The sequence below is a fragment of the Megascapheus bottae genome, chromosome 5, assembly GCF_031878675.1.
Source record: "Megascapheus bottae isolate mThoBot1 chromosome 5, mThoBot2.hap1, whole genome shotgun sequence".
NCBI lineage: Eukaryota > Metazoa > Chordata > Mammalia > Rodentia > Geomyidae > Megascapheus > Megascapheus bottae.
Window position 1 is genome coordinate 71,918,989 of NC_143513.1, and position 23,996 is coordinate 71,942,984.

At 46.6% G+C, this 23,996-nt stretch overlaps 1 protein-coding gene across 1 annotated transcript; it reads right to left on the minus strand.

Annotated features, from left to right (window-relative positions):
* Window positions 1–10,806: 10,806 nt before the first annotated feature.
* Akr1b1 (aldo-keto reductase family 1 member B) lies at window positions 10,807–23,928 on the minus strand. Its single transcript, XM_090333326.1, has 10 exons — window positions 23,797–23,928; window positions 18,173–18,340; window positions 17,484–17,600; window positions 16,516–16,593; window positions 16,142–16,264; window positions 15,612–15,718; window positions 15,242–15,323; window positions 14,679–14,762; window positions 12,912–12,994; window positions 10,807–11,169 (listed from the first exon to the last, which is right to left on the minus strand). The coding sequence occupies exons 1-10, from the start codon at window positions 23,860–23,862 to the stop codon at window positions 11,127–11,129; spliced, it is 951 nt and encodes a 316-aa protein (XP_090189452.1). The 5' UTR covers window positions 23,863–23,928; the 3' UTR covers window positions 10,807–11,126.
* Window positions 23,929–23,996: the final 68 nt, after the last annotated feature.

Consider the following 23,996-nt stretch of genomic DNA (forward strand, 5'->3'; position numbering starts at 1 on the left):
TCTGCCATGCAGGAAAGTTTGGTCCTGGAGTGACCGGTTAGCTGACATCTTACCTTTAGTGTGGAAAAGCATGAGGAAAACAGAGAAGGGACCTGGAGGCAGCACAATGGACCTTCTGTGCAGATGCAAAGCGGAAACTAAGGGGAGAGTTAGTCACCCCATCTGCTGGCCTCTCACACCTGGCATTCTCATAACATTTCCCAAGTGCCAAGCAATGTGCTAAGCAGTTCACATATAAATCAGAGTAATACTAAGACACAGACAAATGCTTTCATCAGTGCTTCCTTTGATAGATACGAATATTGGGTGTACAGATAGGCTAAGTAGCTTCCCCAAAGCTCTACTAGCAAATGACACAGTCAGATTCAATCCAGGCCCTGGACTCTACATAGTGCTGCCATTTGAGTATTAAGCCTGGATAGCCCCAGGCAGGGACATAACCCGAGCCACAGTGCATGGGGCAAACGCACAGTGCAGCTCGGGGAAAGGCTCTGAGAGATGAGGGACAGAGCCGACGAAGTTCAACTGTAGAGGGTTTGAACACAAGAAGAGCTGGCATGGGTGGTAGATGGGACTGTCTTGAGTCCTGGCTGGAAGTCCCCTCAGTAGACACGTGTGTACCCTGCTGATGCTGTCAATGGAAGATCATTTTTCTTTCCTCTTTTAATGGGGTACCGAGGAATTGAACCGAGGGTTTCCTGAATACTTGGCAAGCATTCCACAAGTAAGCCACATTCTCAGCCCTTGGAATATAATGTTTTTAAACAGAATTCTATCGACAAACAAGCAAACTAGGTCTGCCTCAGAGCAGTGTCTGAAACTTAGTGAGCAATTCCTAATTCCTTGATATCATTTTAATGACATTTTATTTTTTGGCCAAAGACCATGCGCAAATCAATTTTTTAAAAAAATTTCAAGTGCTTGTTTTTTCCATATTTCTTTCCAGTCTTGTGCCTAATAATTCTTATGTGGTTGTAACCAGATACGACTGTTGTTATGGATTGCATTTTCTAAAAATAGTCATGACAATTTTCTGCCCAGGCTTACTCTTCCAGAAACCTGTCACTTTCTTTTTTTAAATCCTACGTGCCATTGCTTTTCCTTCTCTTTGCAAACCAGGTAGGCCTTTGTGACTCACATGATTAGACATGGAAGTGGCACTATCTGATTGCCAAGACTGGGTGCCAGGCACTGAATGAACTCCCTGGCTTTTCTTGCTGGAGGCTTTTGCCCTTGGCACCCGGTCATGATGTTTGGAAGAAGCCACAACCAGAAGTGATGACCTAGCCAACAGAGTGGGCCAAGGGCTCAGCAGAAAGCCAGGACTAACTGCCAGACATGCAGTCAGCACAAGCCAAGGCCTCAAGACTCTGGGCCCAGATCCACCATTCTGATATACTCTGCCCGAATCTCTGATGTTCAGTAAGTGGTTCTTTCAGGACACTAAGATTTCAAGAAATTTTCCTTCCCTTCCTCCCCTCACTTGCTCACTCTTTCTTCCCATCCTCCCTGCTTTCCCTACTTTCCTGCTCTCCCTTCCTTCCTTCCTTTCTTCCTTCCTTCCTTCCTTCCTTCCTTCCTTCCTTCCTTCCTTCCTTCCTTTCTCTCTCTCTGCCTTCCTTCCTCCTTTTAAAATTCAATGTTATCATTAAATAGTTATATAAAGAGGTTACACTTCCCTAAGTCAGGTTATGGGTACAATGCTTCTTGACAATGTCACCCTTCCTTCATACTCCCCCAGCCCCCCTCCTATCCCCGCATAGTTCCCTAGTTTATTTTTTACATAGTACACATCGAATACAACTTTATTTGCTCCCTCCCTCATTCCCTTCCCTCCTCCTTTCCTCCTTCCTCCCTTTCTTCCCCCTCTCTCCTCCTCCCACCCTTTCTTCTTTCCATCCTCCCTCCTTCCCTGCCTCCCTCCCTCCCTCCCTCCCTTCCTCTCTTCCTCCCCCCATCCCTCCTTCCTTCCTTCCCTCCCTCGTTTTTGATGTACAGTTTCACTATGTAACACAGGCTGGCCTCAAACTTCCTATCTCAGCTTTCTGAGTGCTGGTATTACAGGTGTGGCCCACTACTCCCAGTTTAGGGTAACTTCTTATACAGTCCAGAGCTGGAACATATATGCCATGTCATTTTTATAAATCTTGAACTTATTAGCAATAGACATTTTCTCATGTTTTATGGTCACTGTAATTAGTTCATGGGCAACAAAATATTTTAGTTGATCATGTAAATTTCATTTTGTACTAATTCAGTGATGGTATATTAAAAAAAATGAAAGTAGGGCCTAAAGATGATTCTTTTGTATGGTTTATCCCCTGTTGTTACAATATCTGACTTTAGTACCTGATGTATTTTAAAAAAAAAAAAGATGATTCTTTTCATTGAACAGCTTTGCTGGGACAAATTCCCAGAAGTGGAATTACATTCCAATATAAACATTTGTATGGAATACCAAATGTATAACCAAATTACTTCTCCGAGAAGTAATTACATCAACAGAGTCTATCATCATTTATATTTGAGAATTTCAGTTCATAAAAGTACCTCCAATTCATTTTGAATCAAAGTGTCATATAAGTCTGTAAGCGCATTAAAGAAAAGCCTTTACTGTGTTGTCATTGGCATTAGACAAACTAATTTATTTGAATTTTGCGAATTTAATTAGTGGAAATTATATTTTATCAGTGTTTATAATTTGTGTACCTTGGATGAGTACTGAGATTCTATAAATTGGTTTCTCTCCAATTTGCCTATATCCTTTTCCAATCATATAATTAGCATATATATTATACTATAATATATATGTTTTAATTTTGTTTTGAGACAGTCTCTTTTTTTTTTTGAGACAGTCTCTTTTTGTAGCCAAAGCTAATCTTTAATGATTCTGCCTCAGCCTTCTGATTACTGAGGTTGCAGGTATGAACAACCATACCTGGCTTATGAAAGTTTTGCTATGACTGTTTTATAAACTATAAACCTATAAACTATAAATCACAATTAGTAGGGTGGGATAATTAATTGTCTCATGACCAACATTAAAGAGAAAAAGTAGAATAGAAGCATCGGAGTCTTCTACACATACTAGTGTTTGTGTAAAACTATGAAAAGCAAAAATGCAAGTGTGTATTGGGGGTGTGATATACAATGTTTTCTAGTGATGGAGCAGAAATGTTTTGGAAAGGTCAGCTTCATAAGGCACATAAAACCCTTTTATCATATGGATACAAACATTTCCCGTGTAGGGCCTGGCCTTTTCTATTGCATTACTTTAATTTTTCATGCAGTCAGGCCTAGCAATCCTTTAAAACTTTTTACATCGATTGACACAAGCGATTCATCTTATTTCTATACAGATGATAAATGATCCTGTTCCATGTCTTGTCAACACAATCCTTACTAAGGCACCCTCTGGACACCCCCAAACTTACAAAAATTCATGTTGGCTCAGGGAGATGCAAGCAAAGAGCTCTGGCCCCGTGTTTCTATGGGAGGAGGGACTGCACTGAGAGCACAGAGAAGGCAGAGGAGTACTAGAGCTGGAGGTCCATTCACACCCATGGCTGTCAGCTCCTGGAGTCTCAGAGAAACCAGTTCTGTGCCCAGGCTGGGTAAGCAAACATGGTGGGAGTCATGCAAGATCCCCGTAGGAGGGAAAAGTTAAAAACTGCAGGGCACAGAGAAGTACTTAGAATACAACAAGACAGCCATGTTTGGGGACAAAAACAAAGTAGAGACCACTCAAAGGATCATTGTTCTATTTATTGTTCATAAATATTTATGCATATATTGTTTTGAAATATTCACGATTTATCATTATTATTAATAATGTATTGCTTATTGCTTATCAAAACTTCCACCTGTGAGTTATTTTTAATTCTTATTTTAAATTTACAAAAGAGAGGGTTGCAAGGCAGCGGGGCTCTGAGATTCACTCAAGGTCATCCCTTTAGTAGGAGTCTAGAATTTGACCTTGTAGCTCAAGCTGTGCATCCCGGCCCATGCATCCCCTACACTGGGAAGCAGAACTTGCAGCTGAGGAAAGAAGAGGTCTGTCTGGAGATAGAGTGTCACTTGGGTATTTCCAAGAGACCTTTCAGTTATTCTGTGGGAAGCTGCCACACTGCCTCTTCCATGCTGGGAAATGCCTCTCAATACTCTAGCTCTAGTCATCTGGAATAGAAGCAGCTTCTCCTGAGATAAAGAGACAGGCGTGTTTTGTATTCCATCTGTCATAGCCCTGGATACCATTCAGATGGTAAACATTCCTAGCATGATGTGGTTTTGGTTTCCATGACACATCAACGATGGCCGTGGCCTCACACAGGCTCCATAGCTAGTGTGCACAGATCGGTGCCCCAGCCAGCTGTGGGATGCGGGCAAGCTCTCCTCACTCTGAAAGTCAGGATCTTGAAGAGATGCTGTGAGACAAAACCCAGACTGTGGTAAATGGGACATTAGTAGTAACTATGTTATTATTATATGCTATGATTATTGTTTTGAAGCTGATTGTGATTGTTTCTTGGATTTTAGGGGATGATCTATTTTAGTGGCAGCATATAGAGTGAATTTATATCTATTTTGTGTGGGGGGGGAGCAATACTATGGTTTAAACTCAGGCCTTGAGCAAGCTAAACAAGTGCTCATTTTAAGTTAGCTATGTCACATTTCACACTTTTCCTGCCCAGCCTTACCTCAGATCTTCCTTGTGCCTCTCTGTACCAAGAATAACAGGAGGACATAGAAATGGCGACTCAACTTTTTGGCTACGTTTGGCTTTGAACTGTGATCTTTCCAATCCCTGCCTCGGCAGTAGCTGGAATTACAGGTATACACTGACTTTCCTGGCCTTTATGTTGATTCTAGATCTAATCATGTGGTACTTTCTTATTTACTTCTTCAGTTTGCAGAATACATGCTAGTAGGATAGCTTGATGGGAAATCCTAGTTTATTCCTGTTAATTCATTATACTTGTTACTGGTGTTTGCCTTTCCATACTCACAAGTGTCCTAGTTGGAAGGAGAAGCCAGTTGGCCAGACCATTTGGAGAACTACAGCTCTTCTCTCCCATGACCACTGCTCATTGTGTAAGGTCTGAGGCCCAAAGCTGGTGTGCAGAATCAAGATTCTTTCTCTTGTTCATGCCAAGATCATTTTGTCAAGGCTCAAAACCACGTGAAGAGTAAAGGTACCTTATTGTCAATAGACAGAAGGAATGGTGATAGAATTTGATTTTGCAATCAAAATATTGAAAGGAAACCTCAAATTTGTGATACACTGGTAGTTATACTTTAAAAAAAAGAAAAAGAATGATCAGGGAGTGGGAGAGTTTGGCCTAGAGGTAGAGTGCTTGTCTAGCATGCACAAAGACCTGGATTCAATTTCTCGGTACCACATGCATAGAAAACGCTGGAAGAGGTGCTGTGGCTCAAGGGGTAGAGCTCTAGCCTTGAGAAAGCCCATGGATAGTGCTCAGGCCCTGAGCTCAAGCCCAGGACTGGCAAAAAATTATCAGATAATAAATAGATCTAGTGACATGTTTGATAAGTACTGTAATTGCAAAGTAGTAATGATAACAATATGAATTTGTAATGGTGGGAGGGGATGTAGAAATAGGTGTGAATTTTCCATTAGTGACAAAGGCACATCACCATTTCTTGTGGGGTTTTTTTGACATTCACAGTTGAATATAAGATTTTATCCTGTCCTGATCCTTGTTTGAATTCTATTCAGATCTTGGCGGGCCATGGTATCAGACCTGCAGCATGAGCACGAACCCTAGGGACAGACAGGAAAGAGGCAAAGGACACCAATATTACCAGAAAAGACCCTGGGATGGTTAGAGGTTTGCTATGGACATAGAAAGCAGAGGAAGAAAAGAATGTGTGGGGTGGGATTTGCAGGATGCAGATGGATGGAAATAACAGAGCATGACTGGGCTGTCAGATGTCTGTTGATCAAGCAAACATCTTGCTAGGAACACAGATTTTTCCCAGCAACTCAGAACGAGGACCTCGAAGTCGGCTATAGCTGGGTTTTAACCTCCTTCCTACCACTGACCTGCAGGTATGTTTCCCAAGACACATAATTTTCATGTAGTTTTCCTGCTGTTTGGTAGGAGCAATGACACATCCTGCACAAACACACTCTGAGGATTAGGGATGGTGTATGCCTGTTGTGATCGTAGCCTTCTGACAATACCTCTGACAGTAGTAGTATTACCTTATAATTAGGAAGGTCCCTGAGAAAGCAGGCACTCTCCATCCAGTCCACAAGAATGACCCATAAGTGACCAGTAGGGGGAAACATACACCATGCTATAATCCTAGGAGCATGGATAGAAGCCCAGCTAGAGGAAGATTTCCTTCTGTACATTCTCTCGGGGGGGGGGGGGGGGGGAGGTGGACCCCAGGGTCCCAGGGTGCATATGTATATGCATGCCTTTGTACATATACATATATATATGTATATGTAATATGTGTGTGTGTATATATATATATATATATATGCATAGGCAGAGATCTTCTTTTATGTGGTAGAAAGGTAAGAAGTGGTAGGCATCAAGACCTTGTCATTCTATCCCTTTCTACTTTTATGGGACATCCAGTCAATAAGACACAATTAGAATGGCAGGAACATCACACAGAAAACAATCAAGCTGAAATATTGCAGATAAAATAGTTTCTAAGGGAAAATATGGAAGTCTGGAGGCATTCATATGCTGGGGTAGAATTCTCTCTCTTCATATGCCTCTTGGCTTGAGCCCTTAAGATGGCACCCATGACTGTAGTCTTTTATCCAGACTGAGGTACAGATGGATGGCTGGAGTGGCCAAAACAACATATGCAGGCCCAGCAGACGCCATTGTAGGTGACTTATAGAAAAGACCAATGGGCAGATATCTAAAGACTAAGTTCTGGTCCTGGCTGTATTTCTAAGACCCATAGGCTGCATTTGGCATAGTCATAGAACTCTTCCTGTACCAAGAAGGCTGGGAGCACAGGACCTCTGAGAGCTGATGGTCCAGTACACATAGACTGTGCAATTGTGACCACTGAATATGCTAAGCCACAGTGATGGGAAGGGAGGCCATGCACTTCTCATGGTGCTCAGGCCCTTTCTAGGAAGCCTCTGCCATGGGCCCACAGGAGCGATGCAGCCATCCTCAGCTCTGTCTGTCCATCCCCTTTCTATGCTTTCCCTGTGTTCTAGTCCTCAGGTCCTCTTCACTGCTGAGTCACGGAGGCCTGTGACTCAGGTTTCTTTTGACCTGCGTTCTAGTTTCATCAAAACTTTAAAACTGACTCAGATGCTAGGTCCTAAAGACAGCCCTCCCTTCCTTAGGGAGGGGCATTGCTAAATCAAAACGTTTTTCCTTCTGTAACGAATTCTATCATTTCCTTCTACCATTAAAATGACTTCCATCTGGTAGCTTGTCACTAGTATTATGCAAAAACACAGTGAAGGGTGTGTGTGTGTGTGTGTGTGTGTGTGTGTGTGTGTGTGTGTGTGTGTGTGTGTGTGTGTGGTGCTAGGGTTGGACTTGGGGCCCTAAAGAGCAAGCACACTAGAGTGTGAGAGATTATTTTCAGAAGACAATTTTGTTAAACTTTGTTTTTTAAAAAATTCTTATTGTATTTTATTGTCAGGATAATGTATAGAGGGGTTACAGTTACATTCGTCAGGTGGTGGGTACATTATTTCTCACAACTTGATACCCCTTCTCATGTTTTTGTTCCCTTTCTCTTCCCTATTTCAAATAAACCAGAAAGTGTGTATACAGTATACCAGTACATTAAGACCAGCAATCACAAAGATAAACCTCTTGTTTCAGTAACCTAGACTTCATTTCATTTAGTCTCATCCTATATGACCTTAGGTACACACCTTTTGAGCTATTGTTGTTCAACTTTCTTCCCCTTTCCTATTCTTTTGCTCAGTAGCACGTGACTGGTCACTTGAACTTTTCTGTGTCAGAAATAGTCATAATACTTAACTTCAATGTCATTCAGTAGGATGACTATAGAATTAGAATATGAGACTGTTGAACAGCTGTGAGATATTTGTTACATCAGTAAGTTTTTCTTGATTTAAATTCATCTGCTAAATCTGAGTCATGAAAAGTAAATCTTAATAGGATTGCTGAAAGACCAAATGAGGTTCTTTATGTGAAACACTTGTTTATATGGAGTATGTACATGCATGTGTACATGTGAAAGAGAATATGAAATTTTGGTGCTGCCATTTAAAGATTTAAAATAAAATAAACTCACATCCTTAGAACCCTGATAGTAAGACTATTTTTGGATGTCGAATAAATCATTTTCTTGCTTTTACAGATAGTTTCCTGACCTATGGTTGAGTTCTAAAAATATATTATTTTGTTTGCCTCTTTTCACACTTTATATCTATGGAATTTTACTGTATACTTTTTCTGCAATTAGCTTTTTCTTAAACCTAGGATGCTGTTCCTGAGATTCATTCATGAGGAAGCCACAGTTTATATGAGATTGTGCCATAATCGATTTATACAGATACACAGGCAGGTGCCCTTTTCCAGGTTAAAGACATTTTCTTCTCTTCCTTGTTTACCAAGAGATTCTATTATGAAATGATGTTGCAGTTTATCAAATATTTTTCTATTTGAGTATATAATATGTGGTAGTTTGCTCTGTTTATTGCAGTTTATCAAATATTTTTCTGATTATATTAGTGGGTTGCTCTGTTTAGTAGTAAATCAGTAGTGCCAGTCTTGGGCTTGGGCTCAGGGCTTGAGCACTGTCCTTGGACTTTCTCAAGGCTAGCACTCTACCACTTGAGCCTCAGCACCACTTCTGGTATGTGGGGTACCGAGGAATTGAACCCGGGTCTTCATGCATGCTAGGCAAGCACTCTACCACTAGGCCAAACTCCCGGTCGCCCTGAAATTTTTTTTATACATTATTGAATGTTTTTAGATTTTGCTGAGGATGTTTGCCTCTGTATTATTTGGTGAGGTTTGGGTTGTAATTTTCGTTTCTTGACATATCTTAGTCTGATTTTAGTATCAACGTGGTGTTGACTGCATAAAATGAATCTGAAAATACTTCCTCTTAGTCTATTTTCAGGAAGGTTTTGTGGTGGATTGGCTATTTGTCTGGACTAGGAATGTTATACCTTTGTTATACCTTTAAAGCAGATGCATAATCTAGTTAGGTTTACTATGTTTTGCTAGAAATGACTGCTCTTTCTCAGTATTTGATCAATTTGTTTCTTAACTAGACATTTTAGAATTTACAGAAAAATTGTGAACATATGTATATTCAAAACTTACTTTTCAGTTATTACCATGACATTACTGATACATTTTACATAATGAGACAATATTGATAAACTGTTATTAACTCAAGTCTATTTGCAGATTATGTTAGTATCAACCAAATGCTCTTTCCCAGCCAAGGATCTTACCTATATCATTTAGTCAGCCCGTTACTTTAGGCAGCATTTTAGTGGTGCTTGGACTTCATTTTTGCTGATCTTGACTGTTTTGAATAGTACATATTTTTGTACTGATGTTCTCATGATTAGACCAGATTGAGTGCTAATTTAATCACGTCAGACCAAAGTGTTCAGATTATCAATATGACCTACTTGTAACTGCAGTTAAGCTTTGACTGGCAGTATTTTATACATGTGCAAGTTGCCAGTTTTCATTTTAATGAAATATTATTAGAATAAGGCAAGAATTCCAGAAAACTTCTAGGTCACTTTTGATCCTGTTTTTCTATGCAAGAAATCTGAACATAAATTATTTTGCAGTATGTATATTGTTACTTCCAGAATGTTCTCTAAACCGTAGGCAATACCATGGTGCAGGTTGTGGAGGAGCCAGCCATCGTGTCAAGGACACCCCCAGCATCTTTACATGAAGTGAGGAACTGAGGCCCCCTGCCCAGACCAAGCATTGACTTGCCTGTGCCTAAGCGTACCATCTTGGAATCAGATCACCTTCCTTAGACAAGCAGCTTTTTAAATTAGGACAATGGAGGATGTCACACTGCAATCACTGGCTGTGTGTGGATTAGGTGGCTGATCTGACATGTTCGAGTCTGTTGTAGGTTTTTAGAGGGTGAGTGAAGGCTGGCAATTTAATTTGGGGTTAGTTAAAGTAGGACCTGCTTACTCCAGAAAGGGATGTAGACCAATGTGCTGAAAGGAAATGTGCTGTGTGTCAGGAAAGTTCAGGCCAAACAAAGGTTCTGGAAGGGCAGTGTGTGCAGGTGGGGCTCTGGGCCTCTCATAGCTTCACAATCACTTTATCTTTGGGTGAGGCCTATCTTTGGTTTGCCCAGTTATACCTTTATGTATGTGTATGGGGGAGGAGGCTCAATACCAAAAACAGCTGCTATAACTTGATCAGATAGGTATCCATTTCCTTGTCTTTATTACAGCTTAATTAATATCTGATGCTGGTCATTGGTCTTCATGGGCAGAACCAGTCAGATCATCTGTGAAAACAAATGCAGGATTATGTCCTAGCTCAGCCTTAACACTGTAGTACACAGCATGCTTTGTGAGGAAGATGCAGAAGAGTAGCTAACCCTTGAAGACCCTAATTGAACCCAGCTGGATTTCCATCTCCACCTCCATCCTCAGATACCCCTGGACACAGCCTGGCCCTAGAGCGAGGAGATAAAGCACTGAGTTACAGGCTCTCAATCAGAAGGAAGAAGTCCTCATTCCCGTTGCGTTTCATTGCTCTGCTCTGTGGGCATCAGAGTGAAGCACAGTGTTTCAAAAAATAATAAAGAATAACCTCAAACTCACAAAAGCACTTTTTATTCAAATAAAAGAGAAGCATGGCTGAGTGGATTACAGCCCAAGCAGTGGAATTCAAGCATTCGTGGCATGATGACGACTGCAGATTTTGTTTCTCTTTGGTCACAAGAGAGTACTCACATCTTTCCCCCCAGCGGGGCAAGAAAGAGACACCTACATCAAACTAACTACTTCGCGGTGTCTAGTGTGCAGGCTGCTGCTCACATCCCTTGGGACGCAGGCCACACTGCATTTGCAAGGACACACAGGAAGAAGGCTGGAAGAACAGGCTGAAGTCACTGGGGAAGTGCTGGCACCCAGAGCTTCAGAACTCAGCATGGAACGGGTAATCCTTGTGGTTGGCACAGCTGTTGGGACAAAAGAGAACACATTGGCTTTGCAAGGAGCTTTTCACTGTAACAAATTACCAACACAGAGCAACAGGTAACGGTGTCATGGGCAGAGAGAGAAACCGGGGATGCCATCAGCCGGTTTTGAGTCTTCAGATGGCATGTCTGCTGCTGGCAACAGTGGCTGGGCCTCCAGTCTCTTCTGCCATAAGCTGGTGTTAAGCAGCCCTCCCTCATGTGTGACAGACACAGCCCTCTCGATGGCCAGCACTGTATGGGGTATACAGGACCAAAGTACAAAAGACTATCTTATGATCCTAAACAAGACAGTGAAAAGAGCAAGCGGTGATAACACAACAGAGGTGCGAAAGGCTGTACGACCCCGAACTGCGAAGTGGAGTAGCAGATGCACCTGTGACACAAAGCAGCAGTGCCCTGGGGTGAGTGGGAAGGAGTGGGTTCAGTGCTGTACCTGGGGTGGTGCAGGACACACCGGGAGGACACAGGCGTGTGGCCAAGGCCCACAGTTCATCTTGCAGGAGCAATGCAAGGACTGGAAAGACTGACCAGGCAGGGTGTGGAGGCCCAGAGTGAAGATAGCCATTCAAAACCACTCCTAAACTGCTCCTGGCAAGCCTTTGTTTGCCTACCCCAGTCATCAACAGCAGACTGTGTGGGTGTGTGCAGTTTGGCAGAGCTTCCCAGGAGTGTTAGAACCAGCCTCTTTCTTCCCGTGCCAATGCTAACCCGGGTCTATTTAGCACCCAGGGCGCGTATGACAACCAGGCAGCTGTCTCTAGAACAGCCCTGGAGTCGGGGAGGGAGGCATCTGGATGTGAAGGATCAGTGGGAAAGGAAGGCATCATAGGCTGTCCGCTCCGAGAGCACATGGGCAGTGGGAGGGGCAGGGAGGACCAAGAAACATGAAGCTGACAGATTCTAAAAACAGAATGGAGGCCACTGGCGATCCACTCACCCTTCTGCTCCACCCCCCACGAGATGCAGAGCCAAAGGTGTCAGTAACACAGGCAAGGACACTGGGGTTATTTTACTATCTCTGCTTTCTTTTACCCAGGCTGGCTCTGTTGGTGCTCTATTTAGAACCAGACAGTCACATGCTCATGGGATACCCGCGCCCAGATCACAGGTGTTACTGGCCCAGATGCACATGTGGTGGCCACCTTCCTGTGGCAGAGGCCGGGGCCATCACAGTGTCAAGTCTGAGCTGCTGGGAGAAAGGGAAAAAAGTGGACATTCATGCTGACTGCTGAGAGAAAGATGTACCAAAAGGGACAGAGGCCATGCACGCAGGAATAAGGGCGGCAGGAAGACAGCAGCCTCCTCTGCGCTGCTAAGTGAGGAGAGAGTAGGTTTGTCTTATACCTTGTCACTCATACTGCTAGTGATTTCCTGCAAGACCCAAAGCCCACTTCCAAGGGGATACAGAGGACTCAGGAGGGTGCAGCGCACAGCCCTTTGTAACTGACTTTCTTATAGCCTTAGAAGGATTCTGTCCCGAGCCCCCTAGGGTCTCCTCCCTAAAGCCTTTTATGGGCTATCAGGACAAACAGCAGCATGCAAATTTGTTCAGGAAGAAGGTACAGAGCCACCTGAGATGAGCCTCAGTCAGAAGGGCCCTGAGGTTTGAAAACTAAATGCGCAAATCCATGCCCCTGGGCAGGAGAGGAAGAGCTCCCAGAACAGATCTCGTGTTCTGTGAGCAGCTGATGGCCACAGTGACCTGGGATGTGGTTACTCACCTCACCAAGGCACACACCCTCCAGTTCCTGTCGTAGCTCATTAAAGTAGCCATGTCCTCTTTGCTCAGCTCAAAGTCAAAAACCTTAAACAGACAAATTCCAATAAGCTCAGACAGTACTGTGCTTGAGCAGGGTGGAGAGTAAAATGAACTTGGTCAATGGTTACTGTGTAACACTTTTATAACAGTCCCTCCCTTCCAGAACTCCCCAGCAAACCGTCAATTTCATCACACAATTTCTATTCACACGAAGGAGTAGTTCAGATTTCATAAGCACCGGGGAAGAACTATAATGGTGGGTAAGAGGTGCCTTTGTCTCCATCATAGATAGAGCGGGGGGGGGGGGGGGAGGGCAGGAACTTTTAACAGCTGGAACCCACGGACTAATCAATTCAGCATCCTGTGACATGACACAAAGGCCCTGGGGAATCCAGGGTCATCAGCAATGGACTCTATTCATAACAGGGGCACTGAAGGACGAGGCCAGAGAGGAGACAGAACTTGAGGTAACCTAGGAAGACACACAAGCTTTGACAAGAGAGAGCAAGAAAGCTCAACAGGACACAGGTGGCAGACCTGGGTGGGCAAACTGCAGACTGGATAACTTCCAGTCAGCCAGCAGCAGGACTGGGGGTGACACAGAGACCTAGAACTCAAGGGGATCCTCGATTACAGAATGTGCAGAACAGACTCTGCTGCATACCGTGACTACAACTGTGGGAAAACAGAGACCACAAAGTAAAATGCAAAACTAACACAGTTGTTTGTGGTTTAGATTAGGTGTTTTGCTACTCTGTCTTGAATAGTTTCAACAACTACAGATGTGAGATGTGTTCTAGTCCATGATAGGCTCCTTTCTCCTCATACAGCACAGTTATGGACCACGGCCTGGCTAGTGCACCCAGACAAAACACACAGCCAGCTGTGAGCCAGGGCAGCCAGAGCCTGGGTGCCTGGGAAGGGGATGTGGGCTCCACCTAGCTCAGGCTCCACAGCAGCTTGCTGTATTAAGCAAGGAACTGGCCCTCGGGTGCACACCAGTGCCCTCAGCTCAGCTGCTCTGCTCAGAGGACTGGGACCCAGGTCTTCAGGACCATCTCGGAGCAGCCATTCCCTCAGCTGGCTGGTGCGCTCAAGGGAGAGGTGGTAGCAAGGAGGAGATACTGGCTCATCTCAGTTATTCAAGGCACTTGGAATGCCCACATTCCTGGTACCCAGCTACTAGCCCATGCTCTGCCATGACTGCACAGGCTCTTCGCAGAGATAGTGAGTCAACAAGTGACCTGGAGGGGACTGCAGTCCACAGACTTAGCATCAGCTTAGTAACGTTGCCTGAGCACTTACTATCCGAGCACTATGTAAAGTGTTCTGCGAATTCTCTAATCTTGGCAACCTGCATAACAGGTTATTGCTTTACTTGGCGTAAATGACTTGAACTAATGCAGCCCCAGGGCCAATCCAGGCATCTTGCCCATCTCGGCAAACTCCTGGTGTCCTGAGAGCCTCCACAGAGGTGTACACTTTGGTACCTAGTGAGGCCACTGAGGCATGAGGCTTGTTTCTGGCACAGGGACTCCAGCAAGAGGGATTCTTGGGTCAGTGCTTGGCTTACTATAGCTAAGTGAGCTCGGCACACTGGCCTTCAGGGAACAGGGCTGGGGTATATCACAGGTTAAGAGGATACAGTGTCAGGAAGAGAAGCCCTACAAAGAGACTCTCCTGCCCCTACTCCACCGGGGAGAGACAGTCTGATGGGCTGAAATCTGACCTTGAAATTCTCAGCGATGCGTGCTGGGGTCACAGACTTGGGGATCACCACCACATTCCTCTGCACCGGGAACCGAATCAGCACCTGTGGACCAGGAGAGGTGACGAGTGTGCACGTGTGCCCGCATCGTCATGTCAGTCACACGCACATTACCTACTAGAGACGGGCACACTGCAAGTGCTCAGGTGACGAGATGCCCGTGTCTCCCACTGAGAGGAAGGGGCCACATTCAGCCCAGATCAGATTCCAGGGTCCTGCTGTGAATCCCCAGGTATGTGGCCAGGCCACTCTGAGCCAGGACTCGTGGAAGAAGGAACATCGGGCAATAATGAAAGCCCTGGCATTTGTGCAGGTGAGTTCCCATGTAAATAAACAAGTCAGGGCTATGCTGATCTCTGGGCCATCTATACAGGTGGCCCAAACTGTAAGACTGGCTACATTCCAAGTCCCATTCTGTGCACAAGTCACACTTCCAGAAGGACTAGAAGACCCAGTCCTGGCTAGCGGGGACCACTGAGGGTGCAGGGAATTCTTCAGTCACCCGTGCCTGGAAATGGCTGTACCTGGGCTATAGTTTTGTTGTACTTGGCTGCAATGGCCTTGATGTTGGGATCCTCCAGAAGGTAAGGGTCATCAGGCTTGGCCCTGGAGCAGAAAGATGAGTCAGGTGAGTAGCTAACTACTACCACCAATGGTGGCCTCTCCCCATCCCATACACCACAGGGAACCATCCAGTCTCCTGGTCAGAAGCTGGGTCAAGATCTACAGACAATCTTTTTTGGAAAAGGCTGCTCTTCTTCCTCCTAAAACTTTCAACCTTAAGGCCTGGGGAGCATCTGCAGATCCACCCTGAGTTTAAGTTTTCTTTTTAGTTCTTGTTTCTTATCTTCTCCTAGTGAAAGAGAACCAGACACCATGAAAGGCTCAGCTCACCAGGGTCTGTCAGGCGATCCCAGGGGACTGTAGGCAGTCACTACAATGCCTTTGGACTGGCAGTACTGGATCAACTTCTCCTGATTCAGGTATGGGTGGCACTCGATCTGCAAATGCAGAGGAGGGCTGACAAGCGCACTGTGGGCACAGGTTGACATGACAAAGGCAAAACTTTCTTTGCAGACTCTCTTCCACCTTGGCAAAGATGTGTTTCCAAGATAAGCTGGAACCACTTTTTACATTTCCCAGCTGGTATCCTTGACATTAAAAACAGTAATGTCATTACCGGTGTTTCCTGGCCAGAGGCCCTAAAGGCTTTTTCTGGTCTGAGAAACTCATCAAATGTAATAGGCCTGAGGATCTCGGTAGCTGTGTACTGCTCCTAAATTTGGGCCAGTTCAAACCCTCCTGAGGTGCAAGCCCAAACATGCACCTCAGGAGAAAGCTGAACTCAGGACACTGGCACACCTAGGAGCTAAGACAAGGTAGAAAAACTGTGCCATCAATACTGGTCTCGGGAGGAGGTTTACCTGGTTAACTGCAGGCTTATATTTCAAGCCAGGTTTGTTTAGGAGCCTCTCAATCTGAAGATGGTTGAAGTTGGAGACACCGATTGCTTTCACCAGTCCCTCATCCACCAGCTGTTCCATAGCCTATGGAAAAAAGAGGTGAATCCAAAACAGTGTAGAGATCAGAAGCATCTTTTGTACCTCTAAGTTTAACAGGCCTTGCCCTCACACTTCAGAGCCAATGCGTTAGGTCTTTCAGAATCCACAAGGTGCAAAGGCAAAAGCCAAAGCTGGCTTTCATGAAACACGCAGCGGAGGAGGTAGCAGAGCTATCACCCACACCTTGCCACTCCCAAACACAGGAGATCAACCACGAGGGGTTAGGACCATCTCACCGTCCAGGTATCCAGAAAATCCGTGTCACTGGGAATCACGTTGCCTGATGAATCCAGAGGGAAATAGTCATCTCCATGCTATTGTTATAATAAAAAAGAACACGAGACAGTTAGAAACAGCCCTTCACCAACCTGCAGGGGAGCTCTGTCTAGAAAAATCGTTCTTCCACTGATGGCTAAGACAGTGGAAAGAAGATGGCATCTGCTAGGCAAAAGGGACACAGGCAGGTGAGCCCTGTGGCTCTGGGTACTGCTTCTGTCCAGGTTGGAGCTGACAGACTGACAGACAGAGATGCGGACATCTGTCCATCACTAGGACAACTACAGCCAGCAGCCAGAGTTTATGGAAAGGTCAAGGACTCAAGGTCAGACTCATGGGGCCAAAGTTCTGGCTGTTTCACTGACCTGAAATAAAGCCACCATAACTACTCTCGCCTGCTTATCAGAAATGGCAAACAAGAAAAATCACATCCTTCAGGCCCCAGTAGACCTGAGTGCCCTGAAACAGAGCTGTAGAAGAAAACTCACTTGTTTTCGGCCTTGCTGACCCTGCAGACAATTGAGCCAGGGGCTAGAGGGCTAGAGTTGTTTATAAATGCAAATTTGCACAAGACAGGGAATGTGTACACACATACATGTGCAGAGGGTTGAGCATGCATGTGCATGTGCTCATGCTCGGAGGTGGCAGGGGCAGCTGTATCCACTGTCAGGGCTAAATGATTTAAAGCCACCAAGTAAGAAGTGCACTGCTCTCCAGTTTCTGGCATGTGCACCTCAGTCACCTGTGGTTGAGAATCAGGTGTCCTGGCTGGGGGCTGAGTGGTGGTTAACACACACTGGGTGATGCCACTGCTCCAGCCAGAGGGATAGGCAAGGTCTCTCACAACTCACATACTCACAGGGGATGTTAAGGCAGGCCGCAGGGGACAGGGAACCACAGGGACATGGTCTGAGCTTGTATCCCTTACCTTGAAGCCTGTTGGCCAATGAATAAGGTAGAGGTCCAGGTAGTCCAACTTCAGATCACTCAGGGTCTTCTTGCAGGCTTCCTTCACCATGCTCTTGTCGTGGAAGGTACACCACAGCTGCAGCCAGCAAGAGCACATCTTACCCCTGCTGTACCACTGCCTGGCTGGGAGCAGGGCAGCTCCTAGACGGAGGACTCACGCTCCTCTCCCACAACCCAGCCATCTCCTGGGGATGCTCTGAGTGGTGGAGCATGCCATGGAATGGACAAGCCAGCCAGCCAGCCAGCCCTGGGCACCGAACAGGAGTTCTGGGGCTGTTCTACAGGAGCTACGTCTGCCCACTCAGGCCCTTTGTGCACCAACCGCATTTAGTTAAAAAACAGTGGCCAACATTGGAAGTCCAGTCTACAGATGGGGGCCAGTTCTGCTTCTGAAGTAACTCCCTGGAAAGGGAAAGCCAACCAACAGCCTCGGCCTTATCAGTACTGGGTTCCTACCCTCAGGTCCAAAGAGGACTATCCAAAAAAGACTCAGGTAGTAAAGCTACAGGGCCCCCTCCTGGCTGGTGTGACTGGAGCTGCAAGAATCGCATGTGCAGTGATAACTAACTGCATTCCTGAGAGAGTGGCCCTGGCTCCTAAGCTGAGCTAAGTCAGACTGGGCCCCACAGGCTCCTCACAGAGCAGTACCTTGCTGACGATGAAGAGATCCTGGCGCGTCACCACCTTCTCCTTTAGCTTATCATGGAGGGCAACCCCCACCTCCTTCTCATTCTGGTACACGTAGGCTCCATCGATGTGGCGGTAGCCAAGGTCAATCGCTACCTTCACAGCCTCAGTCACTTGGCCTGGAGATGACTGCAGGTAGAAGGAATATAAATCATGAGGTTTAAAAGCAAGAGAGGACAGAGCCAACACAAAGCCAAGAGGGGAATGAGCGGAGGAGCCTCGTTCTGGCAGTTCAAGCCTGGCCCGGGCATATTTGTAAAGCAGCCCTCTCCACGGTCAGCCCCTAGACAGAAACCGAGGTGAAAAGTCACATTGCTTAGAAAAATCTGACGGCCACATAGCAGCAGCTCAGATCTCGTGTCAAATATTTGCTTTTCAAAGAAGCCTGGCAATGGAAAAAGAGAAGGTGGGAATTTTCCAGAACATGATATTCCATATACTTACCAAGTGGTAGTTCTATTGGTGATATCACTTGGCAATGAAACATTGAGCTGGACATTTATGATGGAGCTATTTTGTTACTCGTAAGTTTTTGCCACAATGAATAAATAAGAATTACTGTTACAAAAAATACAAAATACAAAATAAATAAATGCAAGAAGCCTGACACAGCTATTAAGCCCAGCACTTCGGAGGTAGACATAGGGGATCATGGATGAGGTCCTAGCCAGTGTAGGCTCTCTAGCCAGATCTTGTAGCAATGGTGACTATTTTTTAATTCAAAATACTTAAAAAGCAGACATACCTGTAACTCAATCCTATTTGGGTTCAGATTTCAGTTAGGGCAGAATGTCTGCCCCTTTGCATTCCTTTTTATGTATGGACTCTGATATTGCATTTGCTGTGTTTTCACAGTTCTAGGCAATCGTGTCCATTTCTGGCCCTGATCTGGAAGCCCGCTGTCAATGCTCAGCGAATGAGAACCCACTTTAGAGAGTGGGACAGGGAGAGAGCAGGCCGAAAGAGGGGGAAAGCAAAGGGGAAGGGGAAACCACGGGAAAAATCACCCGCTGAGAAACAGGAGCAGGTGTGGGAGGCCTGGCTCTGGCTGGTGAGGAGGAAGACAGGCCGGCATGCCCCGTACTTCACTAGCCCCCAGGCACACTGTGCAGACACCTGCCCCATCTCATTGCTTCTGCTCAGATCAGAAGGCTGAACAAGAAAAATGAATGCAATGAGCTATGGCATGAACAGAGCACATTCCTCTGCAGAGCTGGGGTAGAAACAACTGGGCAGGAAAACTCCCCAGGCTACCAGCAGCTGCCCGCATCTGTGTTTTGATGGTAGCTTTTGTCAACAGTCTGGGAGAATAACACAGGCCACTTGTGCCAGTCAGTAGCTGAGGGAAGGGACCTCGTGGTGGGACAGCCATGTGTCTCTCAGGAGTCAGTCACCACAAGGCTGTTCAGGAAACTCCCCACTTTCCCTGGAGAATCTGAGACACTACCCAGCAGCTTCCTCACGCGAATGGTTGAGGGAACAGCATAGGGAAGGGTCTCAGTGTTTCCCAAAGGAAAGAACTCTCCCGGGCCTTCTAGACGTGACCAAGGGGACGTGGGCAGCAAGACCAAGCAGCAAACATTGAGGACTTCGTGGAGAACCATCTGCTTGGCTGAGGCTGACCTCTCCTCAGATGCGGGACATCTCCACGCTGCATTTCTGCTTACCCGAGGTGGGTCTGCCCAGCACTGGCAGGTCTTACTCTTAAGTAGAGCAAGAGACCCTTTGCCCAGGCTGGCCTAGCCAAACATCTGCCACAAGCAGGGGCAGGAACACACCCCAAGCCAGGCACAGAAACTCCCATCTTTGGATCCAGGTTGACCTGAAAAGTAGACTGGTTTTGTTGGGAATCCTTTATTTGGGAGAATGCAGGCCTGTAGTTGCTAGAGAAAAAGGACTTCAAGAGCCCGAATCCTGGTAACATCAGAGGACCCTGAATCCTGGAGATACCCTGTCATTTGGAAGGAGGGTTAATGAGCCCCACAGCCACCCCCCTCCATGTTTTTGAAGATTAAGTTGGGTTGCTCATGAGAGATCATAGAGAAGCTGCTGCTTCCTGTATGGACAGCAGAATCTGGCAGCTCAGGGCAAACAGCTGGCATATGCCATGCTCCCATGTCCCCTGAGAGAATACTCATTAGGGAAAATCTAGGCAGTTATTACAAAAACACCCCGTTTCCTGCACTATCCATAGTGAGGACTTTTTGTTTCTGTGTGTATGTTTGGGGTTGGTGTATGTGTGTGTTGGGACTGGAGTTTGACAAGTGAGCATGTTCTACTATGACAAATCTGTCCTGATTTCTGAGATGGGGAAGGGTTTGTCATCTTAGCTGAGATGGGGATTGAGGAGGACTGGTTCTTAACAGGGAGAACTTTCTTGGGTATCTTTGATCTGCAGAGACAGAAGGAAAACAGGGAGAATCATCACGTAGCTGAGCAATAAACCAAGCTCCTTTATAATTCCTCTCCCCATCCCAGCCTTAGGGGTGCCACCCCAAGCTTGTTCCACTTTGGGAAAGGGGCAGGAAGTCTTCCTTGACACATTCTTCTACTTCATACATTCTTGAAGGGAGGGTTCTACTTCTGTTCCACCCAAAGGCAAAATTTGGACTTGGAAAAAATACTCTTTTAGGACAAATTTTGACTATCTCTAAGGCTACAGAATATTAATAAACAGATGTAGGATATTATCCATAATATTAAAATTTGGGGGTAATTAGGGGAAAAAAAGGTTGTTCAGAAGCTCCGAAGTGGGAAGAGGAGCAGTAATGGGGCAAAGATGAGGAACACAGTAAGTGTTCTTAGCCTGGGTGTGAGACTTATACACAATGGTAGAAATGCGTTTTCAATTCGGCCTAAAACAATATCCATACTGGAACACGGGATTGCACTAGAGGTCAGTCTGTCTTAATGGCCTCTAAACTATATAGTATTTATTTATTGTCCAGTGCGGAAGGCCAGCCTGTCAGGAAGAAACCATATCTAATCACTCTGGTTCTGGGTGAGTGCCTCCCAACTTGCCTGAAATTCTCACCTGTGAGGAGCCCTTCAATGGGACAGTGCTCTGGGTACTACCAGAGCCCACTGCCAGCCTGGACAGAACCACCCATGACCTAGAAATATCCTTGAGAGCAAGGATCTGCACCCACCTGCAGTCCCCTGCAGTCGTCACAATGACAAGCAAGTAGTCACACCCTTTTTTGCATCTCTGAGAAGGCACCCGTGCATGGCAAAGTATCAAATCATTAAAACATTTTGAAGTGGTGGCCCATGCCTATAATTACAGTTACTTAGGAGGGGCAATCAGAAATCCGGGGGGGAAGGGACAGCTGGGCACACTGTTGGCAAGATTCCGTATCAACGGACATGCAGATATGTTGCACATGGCTCTAGGCCCATAAATTCAGATCACATGGGAAACAGAGATAGAATGATGAAGGTCTAAAGCTTGCCTCAGGCTAAAACACAAGATACCGGCCAGGAGTTTGGCCTAGTGGTAGAGTGCTTGCCTAGCATGCACAAAGACCCGGGTTCGATTCCTCGGTACCACATATAGAAAAAAGCCGGAAGTGGTGCTGAGGCTCAAGTGGTAGAGCTCTAGCCTTGAGAAAGTCCAAGGACGGTGCTCAGGCCCTGAGCTCAAGCCCAGGACTGGCAAAAAAAAAACAAAACAAAACAAAAAAAAAACGCACACACAAGATACTTCTGAAAACAGTAACTGGAGGTGTGGCTCAAGTCTTACAATGCCTGCCTGGCAAATGGGAGGCCATGAGTTCAAGCCCCAGTGCTCCCCGCAAAAAGTGAGATGTGTACACATTTACACCATTGATTTCACTTCTACCCACTTCCCACCTTCCACAATAGTTCTTTACTGATCTTTCTTCATGCCCAGAAACGCACGTGGCCATAGATTAGCTCTAAAGTTATATTCTTCCTTCATAGTAATCCAGCATTTAATTGTTGGAGAGACTATCTGCCAGCCACTGTGGGAAGGGACAGTGTGAAGATGCTCAATAGTCTCCTCCTAGTTTTCAGCCAGAATTAAGGATCTAACGGTACAGATTTTATTTGATCTTAAACAAAGACACAGTTCTTTAGGAGTTGTTGCATGCTCAAAAATCAAGCAAGTGACCTAAACCCTCTTTTAAACATTTTCTCCTTATTTCCTCTTGATAGTGATGTTCAAAGGATGGATCATGAAATTACTTTCTTGAAAAAAATACTTTTTAGCCAGGTGTGGTGGCTCATGCCTGTAATCCTAGCTACTCAGGAGGCTGAGATCTGAGGATTGAGGTTCAAAGCCAGCTCCCGGCACTAAAGACCTTGAGACTCTTATCTCCAATTAATGTCCAGAAAACTGAAAGTGGGACTTGGCTCAAGGGGTAGGGCTGGTTAGCCGTGAGCCCAAAGGACAGCGCCCAGGCCGATTTCAAGCCCCATGACCCACAAAAAACAACAACAACAAAACCCACACACTTTTTTTTCCTTTTGTTGGGGCTGCAGCTCAGAACCTAAGCATTGTCCCCTCCGTTAGCTCTTTTCCTAAAAGTTGATGCCACTTGGGCCACAGCTCTCTTTCTAAGCTTCCTGCCCAGGCTGACTTCGAGGGAAGTCAAAACTTCTCAAGTTTTGACCCAATGTTTTCTTCCTTTCTTCTTAAAAAAAAGAAAAAAAGAAAAGAAATGAAACAGGATGAAAGCATCAGAAGGCATCTCACACCCCAAGGTCAGGGATGGCGGCGTGCTGTATTTGCTAGCACCTTGCATGTCCTCCCAACAAGGACAATTTACCTTGACACCATGCATCCTCACTCACGAGTCGCTAACGGACCGCGGAGGGGACACCGACGACTTACTCTTGATCATCTGAAGCCTTTTGTTAGGACGCAGTCCGTGTCAGGCACCGTCGCTGCTTTCTTGCAAACCATCCGCCCGGGGTCCCAGAGGTTCGGGACCGCAGAACCTCGAGCTACTCTGTCCCCAGGCTACACCGACACGGGCTCCGTCTCAGCGCGCCACCACTCCCGGGGCTTCACCTCCCGCTAGGGCACCTTGTGCACCCCGTGTCCTGCTGGTCGGCCTCGGGTTGGGGCCCCCGGCCCGCGGGCCGGCAGGGTGTGGAGTTTTCTGGGAGCGCCGCTCCCTCGCCCTCCCCCCGGCCCCGCGGCGTGATCCCCGGCAGGCCCGGCGCGGCGGGGGCCCGGATCCTCCACGCAGCTCGCCCTACCCGCGCCTCCCGCAAACCCCCAGTCTCCTAATTTAATTAACTGCCTGCAGTCCGGCAGCTCAGCGCGTGTTCCCGGGAGGCCGGCCGTGAGACCCAGGTGCCCCGGGAGCAGCCGGGCGGGGCCTCGGAGGACCCCTGGGGGTGGGGGCCCGCGGGGGAAGGCATCCCCGCCCCGGGGCGTCGCGCAGCGCAGACCGAGCCGAGGCAGCTTCTAGGGGCGCCCGAGCCCCTGGGCCCCGTCGGTCCCGGAGCCGAGACTGCAGGCAGGCCCGGCATCGCGGCGCGGGCCGCTGGGGTTACTCGGGGTGGGGCCCCACCCAGGAGGCGCGGAGCACGAAGGTCCCCTCCGGGGCACCTACCTTCCAGGTGCCCAGGCCCAGGAGGGGCATCTTAGCGCCGGTGTAGAGTTCGACGTGAGTAACCATGGTGGTCTCCCGCGGCCGATTCCAGTCCACGGCCTGGCTGGCGGCGCACCTTTAAGTAACCGGAGGGGCCTGGAGAAAGGGAGGCCGCGATTGGTGCGCGGCTACGAGAGGCGCCTGCTGATTGGCTGCGGCCG

Bases quoted from the DNA above. Each gene is read 5' to 3' on its own strand.
- Akr1b1 (XM_090333326.1), bottom strand. From the start codon at position 23,862: ATGGTTACTCACGTCGAACTCTACACCGGCGCTAAGATGCCCCTCCTG. The intron at 15,719-16,141 runs GTAAACCTCCTC...CTGCATTTGCAG, and splicing joins ATAAGCCTGCAGTTAACCAG to ATCGAGTGCCACCCATACCT. The intron at 14,763-15,241 runs GTACAGCCATTT...CCTGGTCCACAG, and splicing joins ACAACAAAACTATAGCCCAG to GTGCTGATTCGGTTCCCGGT.